Here is a 9,278-nt window from a genome sequence, read left to right on the forward strand (position 1 = left end):
GATGGAAGTGAATATAAATGCAGCTTCGCCTCAAGACTGCAGCAATGAAGTTGCCCTCACTCCTCTCAGGAGTCTAGCCACACCTTTTGCCATCCAGCTTCCTATACAGCTTCCCACAAGCTTGCCTTCAACTCTGGCTCAAGGACACACATCGGGCTTCTTATTTGGAGTCCAGGCACCCCATATTTAAGTTCCTACCGATCCATTTTTTTTAAAAATATGTTCAGTTGTAACAATAACTTTTTTTTTAATGATTTTTTTTAAATACACAACAACAGTGAAAGGCATTACAATACTTATTACACATATAGAGCGCAGTTTTTCATATCTCTGTATATAAAAATATTCATGTCAATTTATGCCATTATACATGTATTTTTTTTGCATTACAATTCTTAGTACACATATATACAATTTTTCATCTCTGTTTGTATATAAGGTATGTTGACACTCAATTCAAGTCTTCATAAATGTACTTTGTATAATGATGACCATCACATTCCACCATCCATACTAATCCCCTTCCCCCTCCCTTTCCCTCCCACCCCTCTTCCCTATCTAAAATTAATCTCATCCTCCCATGCTCTCCTTCCCTACCCCACTATAAGTCACCCCCCTTATATCAGAGAAAACATTCGGCATTTGGTTTTTGGGGATTGGCTGACTTCACTTAGCATTATCTTCTCCAACTCCATCCATTTACCTGCAAATGCCATCATTTTGTTCTTTTCTAATGCTAAGTAATATTCCATTGTGTATAAATGCCACATTTTTTTAATCCATTCATGCACGGAAGGACATCTAGGCTGGCTCCACAGTTTAGCTATTGTGAATTGTGCTGCTATAAACATTGATGTGGCTGTGTCCCTGTAGTATGCTGTTTTTAAGTCCTTTGGGTATAGTCTGAGGAGAGGAAAAGCTGGGTCAAAAGGTGGTTCCATTCCCAGATTTCCAAGGAATCTCCATACTGCTTTCCATATTGGCTGCACCAATTTGCAATTCCACCAGCAATGAATGAGTGTGCCTTTTCCCCACATCCTCGCCAGCACTTACTGTTGTCTTCATAATAGCTGCCATTCTGACTGGAGTGAGATGAAATCTTAGAGTAGTTTTGATTTCCCTTTCTCTGATTGCTAGAGATGATGAGCATTTTTCATATATTTGTTGGATGATTGTATATCCTCATCTGAGAAGTGTCTGTTCAGTTCCTTGACCCATTTATTCATTGGGTTATTTGGATTTGTTGGTGTTTAGCTGTTTGAATTCTTTATAAACCCTAGAGATTAGTGCTCTACCTGATGTGTGAAGGGTAAAAATTTGCCCCTAGGATGTGGGCTCTCTGATCACCTCACAGATTGTTTCTTTTGCTGAAAAGAAACTTTTTAGTTTGAGTCCATCCCATTTATTGACTCTTGTTTTTAATTCTTGTGCTATAGGAGTCTTATTAAGGAAGCTGGGGCCTAATCCCACACGATGAACATTATTAGGGCCTACTTTTTCTTCTATTAGACGCAGAGTCTCTGGCTTAATTCCTAGGTTTTTGATCCATTTTGAGTTAAGTTTTGTGCATGGTGAGAGACAGGGGTTCAATTTCATTTGTTGCATATGGATTTCCAGTTTTCCCAGCACCATTTGTTGAAGATGCTATCTTTTCTCCAATGCATGTTTTTGGCACCTTTGTCTAATAAAATTGTAATTTTGTGGGTTAATCTCTGTCCTTTATTCTGTACCATTGGTCTACCAGCCTGTTTTGGTGCCAATACCATGCTGTTTTTGTTACTATTGCTCGGTAGTATAGTTTAAGGTCTGGTATAGTGTTATCACCAGTTTCACTCTTCCTGCTTAGAACTGCTTTAGCTATTCTGGGTCTCTTATTTTTCCAGATGAATTTCATTATTGCTTTTTCTATTTCAATGAGGAATGCCATTGGGGTTTTGATCGGAATTGCATTAAACCTGTAAAGTACTTTTGGTAGTATGGTCATTTTGATAATATTAATTCTGCCTATCCATGAGCAAGGTAGATCTTTCCATCAAAGATCTTCTTTGATTTCTCTCTTTAGGGTTCTGTAGTTTTCATTGTATAGATCTTTCACCTCTTTTGTTGATTACCAATTATCTTTTTTTTTTTTTTTGAGGATATTGTGAATGGGGTAGTTTTCCTCATTTCCCTCTCAGAGGATTTGTCCCTGATATACAGAAATGCCTTTGATTTATGGGTGCTGATTTTATATCCTGCTACTTTGCTGAATTCATTTACTAGTTCTAAAAGTTTTCTGGTGGAATTTTTGGGGTCTTCTAGTATAGAATCATATCGTCAACAAATAGTGCTAGTTTAAGTTCTTCTTTTCCTATACTTATTCCTTTAATTTCTTTCATCTTGTCTAATTGCTCTGGCCAGTGTTTCAAGAATTATGCTGAATAGAAGTGATGAGAGGGGGTATCCCTGTCTTGTTCCAGATTTTAGAGGGAATGCCTTCAGTTTTTCTCCATTTAGAATGATGTTGGCCTGAGGTTTAGCGTAGATAGCCTTTACAATGTTGAGATATATACCTGTTATACCAGATTTTCTAGTGTTTTGAACATAAAGGGGTGCTGTATTTTGTCAAATGCTTTTTCTGCATCTATCGAGATGATCATATGATTCTTATCTTTAAGTCTATTGATCTGATGAATAACATTTATTCATTTCCGTATGTTGAACCAACCCTGGGATGAATCCCACTTGATCATGGTGCACAATCTTTTTGATGTTTTTATATTTGATTTTCCAGAATTTTATTGAGGATTTTGCATCTATATTCATTATAGATATTGGTCTGAAGTTCTCTTTCTTTGAAGTGCCTTTGTCTGGTTTTGGAATCAGGGTGATATTGGCCTCATAGAATGAGTTTGGAAGTACTCCCTCTTTTTCTATTTCCTGAAATAAATTGAAGAGTATTGGTATTAGTTCTTCTTTAAAGGTCTTGTACAACTCGGCTGTGTATCCATCCAGTCCTGGGCTTTTCTTGGTTAGTGATCTTTGGATGGCTTCTTCTATTTCCTCACTTGATATTGGTCTTTTTAAGTTGGGTATATCTTCCTGACTCAATCTGCACAGATCATATGACTTAAGGAATTTATTGATGCCTTCACTGTCTTCTATGTAATACTATTAAGAGTATAAGGTTTCAAAATAATTTCTAATTATTTTCTGTATTTCTGTAGTGTCTGTTGTGATACTGCCTTTTTCATCGTGCATGCTGGTAATTTGAGTTCTCTCTCTCCTTCTCTTCATTAGCATGGCTAAGGGTCTATCAATTTTATTTATTTTTTCAAAAGAACCAACTTTTAGATTTGTCTATTTTTTCAATTGTTTCTTTTGTTTCTATTTCATTGATTTCAGCTCTGATTTTAATTATTTCTTGCCTTCTACTGCTTTTGCTGCTGATTTGTTCTTCTTTTTCTAGGGCTTTGAGGTATAGTGTGAGGTCATTTATCTGTTGACTTTTTCTTCTTTTAAGGAATGAACTCCATGCAATGAATTTTCCTCTTAGTTCTGCTTTCATAGTGTCCCACAGATTTCAATATGTTGTGTCTGTGTTCTCATTTACCGCTAAGAAAAAATTTTTTAATCTTCTCCTTGATGTCTTCTGTAACCCACTGTTCATTCAGTAGCATATTGTTCAGTCTCCATGTGATGCAGTATTTTTTATTTTTTGTTTTATCATTGATTTCCAATTTTATTCCATTATGATCTGATAAAATACATGGTAGTATCTCTACTCCTTTGTATTTGCTAAGAGTTGCCCTGAAGCATAGTATATGGTCTATTTTTGAGAAGGATCCATGTGCTGCTGAGAAGAAAGCATATCCACTTGATATTGGTTGATACATTCTATATATGTCAGTTAAGTCTAATTTATTAATTGTGTTATTGAGCTCTACAGTTTCTTTATTCAACTTTTGTATGGAAGATCTGTCCAGTGGTGAGAGAGGTATGTTAAAATCACCCAAGATTATTGTGTTGTGGTCATTTGACTCTTGAACTTAAGTTTGTTTGATGAACATAGCTGCACCATTGTTTGGGGCATATATATTTCTGATTGTTATGCCTTGTTGGTGTATAGTTCCCTTGAGCAGTATATAATGTCCATCTTTATCCCTTTTGGTTAACTTTGGCTTGAAGTCTACTTTATTTGATATGAATATGGAGACCCCTGCTTGCTTCCGCAGTCCATGTGAGTGGTATGACTTTTCCCAACCTTTCACCTTCAGTCTGTGATGTCTTTTCCTATCAAATGAATCTCCTATAAGCAGCATATTGTTGGGTCTTTTTAATCCAATCTGCTAGCCTATGTCTTTTGATTGGTGAGTTTAAGCCATTAACATTTAGGGTTACTATTGAGACATGGTTTGTATTTCCAGCCATATTTGTTTATTTTTGTTATTTAACTTGTTGGTTTTCCTCTTTGATTAATTTTTCTTTTAGTGTACTACCTCCCTCTGCTGGTTTTCATTGTTGTTTTTCATTTCCTCTTCATGAAATATTTTGCCAAAGATGTTTAGTGCTGGTTTTCTAGCTGTAAATTCTTTTAACTTTTGTTTATCATGGAAGGTTTTTATTTCATCTTCAAATTATGTATAATAATGTCTCGACCCAGAAGTTATATTATCTCTAATTTATCAGGTTTCCAGTTTTGTTTCATTTTGTGGGTTTTTTGGGACTTTGTGGGGTATACTATCAGAAAATGATAATTCCAGAATCAAGAATTAAAAGAATATTAAAACGTGAATAAGAAACTGCTACTGATTCTGAAAATAAGACAACTAATCAAATGCTCTATTTATGGGATATGTGAAAGTAAATATATAACTAAGAAATGAAAATACTATGGAAAATGATTTTGAAAGTACCCTTAGCATAAACAAGGTTTATGTATGCTAAATAAAGTAAAAACCTAATTTTTTTTTTTTTTTGAAAAGTAAATAATTCAATAGGACATCCCTCTAGCAGGGTCAGAACAACAAAACACTGAACAGGCAGAACCATGGCATTCACTACTGTCAGAGTTGAATGGTGGCCCTGGAAAGCACATCTATGTTTTAAGTCTGGGAGCTCATGAATGTTTCCTTATTTGGAAAACTGATCTTTGGAAATATTTATGTAAGAATTTTGACAGGAGCTGATCATCCTGGATTATGCGGGTAGATCCAAACCCAAGGACAAGTGTCCTTATAAGAGAAAGACAGAGGGAGTTGTGAATCAGAGCTGAAGGCAATTCACTGTACTGGACCATGAGAGAGCAACTAGAGGGATGTGGCCTCAAGTCAAAGAATGTTGTCAGCAACCAGAAGCTGAAAGAGACCAAGAACAGTTCTCCTCCCGGAGCATCTTCTTAGAGGGATTATTTCCTAGTCTGCATTTAAATTTCAGACTTCTAGCCTCAAACCTGTAAGAATAAATGTGTTTAAGCACCTAAGTTTGAGGTGTTCTGCTATGGCAGTCGACAAGAAAATTATACACTTAAATCAATGCCTTTTTTTTTCTTTTTAATTTGATTTGGCAGTATTGGGGATGGAACACAGGGCCTGGTTCATGCTAGACAACTGTTCTACTACTGAGCCACATCTCCAGGATCCCCCTCTTTTTTCTTTTATTTTGGGACAGGGTCTCACAAATTTCCCAAGCTGAAGTGGAATTTGGGATCGTCTTGCCTCATGCACTACCATGCCTGGCTGAATCAATGTCTCTCACAATAGTAAAAAGACTCATGTTGATTTTCAATTAATCTAAAATTAAGTGGCATGCACAAAATTTTAAAAATTCATTTTATATATTCCAAAGGAATAAAGAGTAAAGGTATACTAGTACAGAGTTTCAGTACTAATGAGAGGCTCTGGAAGAACCTAAAAGGATAAACAAGTTATAAATAATAATTTTAATAACATTGATTGAAATTTTTTCCTATCTCAAAGATACATATGAAAATAGGGAAGAACAGATGTCTACCTGACTCCAGTGGGATATCCAAGAAACTTGCTGGAAGCAGATCTTCCTGCCAAGAACAGGTGGTAAAATTCATGGACCTACTTCCCTTCAGCTTATAAAATTCTATGCAAAAAAAAAAAAAAAAAAGATATTCCACAACAACTACTATGAACAATTTCCTTTCAAACCTAAAATTAAAAGGCACAGAAGTGCCATTTTTAAAATGGTCTAATCTGGGCTGGGGTTGTAGTTCAGTGGTAGAGCACTCACCTAGCACGAGTGAGGCACTGGGTTCAAACATCAGCACCACATAATAAATAAAGGTCCATCAACAACTAAAAAAATCTTTTTAAATATTCTAATCTAAAAATGCTTCTTCAGTGTGTATAACCTGATGAGTTTTATTTAAAAACTTACATTCTCTTAAATTACTAAAATTTGCTTCTGAAATGAGTCAACAGTATTTTAGACAGAATAAGAGGATCACCAACAGCCTTGTAAATGAAGACTGACAATTCAAAGTTTGTCAAAAAAAAGAAAAGCTAAAATTTTAATCAAAACATCTCAGTCAATGGTGAAAAATAATAGATTAAAAAATAAAAATAAGGTGAAAGAATGTACCTATAAATCTTTTTCCTTTTTATATTTGAAGTTAGCTATTTATTCCTTTATTGATTTATTCTTAAAGAAAACCATCAATAAAATATTATAAGGTAGCCCTGCTTACACAGGACACCCAGATTTTAGAAAAAGACTAAAACATTCAAAATACCCTGCTTTGTCACTAAACAGCAAATAATGCCTTCAAAAAAAATTCTTCGGTCTACATTTTTAATAACTGTTCACAAACTGCCTCTGATGATCAGTGAGCAATTACACTTAGGATCCCTGACAAGCTTTATCAAGGGATACTCATTAAGTAAAATTTTGAGTTATACAGCAGACATCCTTTCATGAATACATGAAGATTATGAATGGATATTGGACCCTTTTACTACAAATAACAGGGGACAAAATCAGTAAGTTAAATGTTTTAAAACCATTTGCTAGACTGTCCCAAGAATGACACATTTTAGTCAGCAATACACAAGGTAAAGTGTGTAATTTCAGAAATACTGTGAAGTTCTACAATAGTTTAAATAAATACATTGCTAACACAAAAGACTCCAATGTCTTATTCTACATTACACTGTGTGGAACACACTATTTTTTAGACAAAAGTAAAACAACCCATCACAGATAGAACAAATTTTCCAAAAGGTGACTGACAACGTGTTCTGAGTTGTCATTTGATGCAAAATTAAAAACTTAACCATGATAAAACCATACCTTTAAACTAACTGAGTGAAGTAAGAGCCTGGGGTGAACTGATCATCCTTAATTTGTGAAAATTTTATGTGAAGTCCATTTTAAAAGTCAATTTCCAAGAAACTATGATCTGGAACAGCGATTTTTCTTTCTTTCCCAGAAACGCTTAAAAGATACTGTTTTAAATGGAGACCCTGGCCTCTCCTAGTTTCCTTCCCCACAAATAATCTCCAAGTGCAGCAAATTCAATAAGAAATCAATCGTTCAACTGCAAATCCAATGTAGCTGCCAGCTGACTACAGGATGAAGAAAAAGAAATGCAGAAAGACTGGAGATGAAAGTCTCCGGGCGTCCCCACCTGACCTCCAGGAGGGACGGCAGGGACCGCAGGAAGAGGCTAATAGGGCACTCAGAAGAACCAAGAATCAACCTCTTCTTTGAATCTGAGAAGTAAAAGGACAATTCACATTTTTAAGATACTTCACATATTTTAAGATAACTAATGTTGTTAAGACCTTCTACTTTTATTGTTTTGCAAGTTTAATCTACAAATCCTATCTTTATAGAGAAAAAAACTAACAGGGAGAAAGCAATCAGACCAAAGATCAGACCCACATTCAGACCTAGTCAAAGTTGGCAAGAGCAGCTGTATCTACAGTAAGGCTTCTACCGTAACAAATGTATTCATTTCCTAACCCAGCTCTCACTTGCTCTGGGGAAAAACGCAAAACAGAGTTTTATTCATCCTCCAAATGGTAACATCAGTCGCAAGAGGTCCTTTTAAAACGCACTTCTGAGTGAAAACGGATCCTGTTCCAACACTATCACCTTCTTGGATGAAATGCCAAAAACACCAGCCAAGTGCTTGCCCTACTTAAAGTGTTCATCTCACCTACTGTGCCAGGCACCAAGACAGACAGAAACACCAGACCCGGGCAGGGGGCGGGGACGCGGGCGGGGGCGGAGGACCCCGGTGGCAGCCTCGGAACGACGTTACTACCGCCTCCGAGAGACCTCGGGGACCTGCAAGGAACCTCAGAGTGAAAACGAGAAACCTCCCCCCCCCCCCCCGTGGGAGGATGGGTGCTAGCACGTGTTCTTGGGCTGGACCTGCCAAGAAGGCCAGAGTGATCCCAAACCCCGGGTGGGGGCTCAGGTGGACGCAGCGGCGCCGCGGGGCCAAGGGGCTCACCTGCACCCCGGTGTAGTTCTCGAAGAAGAAGAGCACCGTGCTCTGGTAGACCCAGTATAGCCGGTCGTCCACCGCCTGGTAGATGCGGGCTGGCAGGAGGGCGGACAGCAGCCGCCAGACCCCCCAGGCCAGCACGTAGGTGGGCGCAGAGCCCAGGAGCACGACGCTCGGCAGCAGGTAGCGCATGGAGTACATGTGGAGCACCAGGGACAGCAGCATCTTCCAGGCTCGGCGGCCGGGGCTCCGCCTGTCCTCCCCGCCCGGCGCCGGGCCTCAGCCGCGGCCGGCGCGCGGCCAATCACGGCGCGGGGCCGGGCGCGCCGCCGCCCCCTCACCTCCCAGGCCCCGGCCGCCGAGAGGCCGAGCCCGCCACCCGCTCCCGGCCTCCGTCCCCAGCCGCATGGGCCGCGCCGCCGCCGGGGCGCCGACTGGGAGTGCGGGCCGGCGCGCTGCTCGTGGCCGCCACGCAAGGGGACGCGTGGCCCTGCGGAGCTCGCTGCTCAGGAGCGGTGACACCCCTTGACCCTCGCCCGTCACTAGGTCCCCTGCCGGGGAGGGGCTCCGCGGCAATAACGCTTCTTCCTATTGGCCACCCGTCACCGTCGTCCCCGCCAGGGGCGTGTCTCTGCCTGGAAAACCGCCCTCCGATTGGCCAGTTCCCACTGACGGTTGAGTTGAAACTGCCGCCCGGGTGCGCTGGGGCGGGTTCTCGCCACTGCGCATGCTCCCCCCGCTGAGTGGCTGCAGATGCGCCTAGGGAGGCGGTGACTGGGAGCACCCGGGGCAAGGTGGGTGTGGGCCGAGCAGG

The 9,278-nt window shown here is 39.8% G+C and overlaps 1 protein-coding gene across 1 annotated transcript in view; it reads right to left on the reverse strand.

The window, feature by feature from the left end:
- Nucleotides 1-8,772, reverse strand: part of Agpat5 (1-acylglycerol-3-phosphate O-acyltransferase 5) — a 60,841-nt gene extending 52,069 nt beyond the window's left edge. Inside the window, exon 1 of the mRNA XM_027922090.2 lies at nucleotides 8,471-8,772. Coding sequence (XP_027777891.1) covers nucleotides 8,471-8,689 — 219 coding nt within the window. The 5' untranslated portion in view covers nucleotides 8,690-8,772. The remainder of the gene's footprint in view (nucleotides 1-8,470) is intronic.
- Nucleotides 8,773-9,278: the final 506 nt, after the last annotated feature.

This window comes from Marmota flaviventris, chromosome 3, assembly GCF_047511675.1.
Source record: "Marmota flaviventris isolate mMarFla1 chromosome 3, mMarFla1.hap1, whole genome shotgun sequence".
In the NCBI taxonomy this organism is placed as follows: domain Eukaryota; kingdom Metazoa; phylum Chordata; class Mammalia; order Rodentia; family Sciuridae; genus Marmota; species Marmota flaviventris.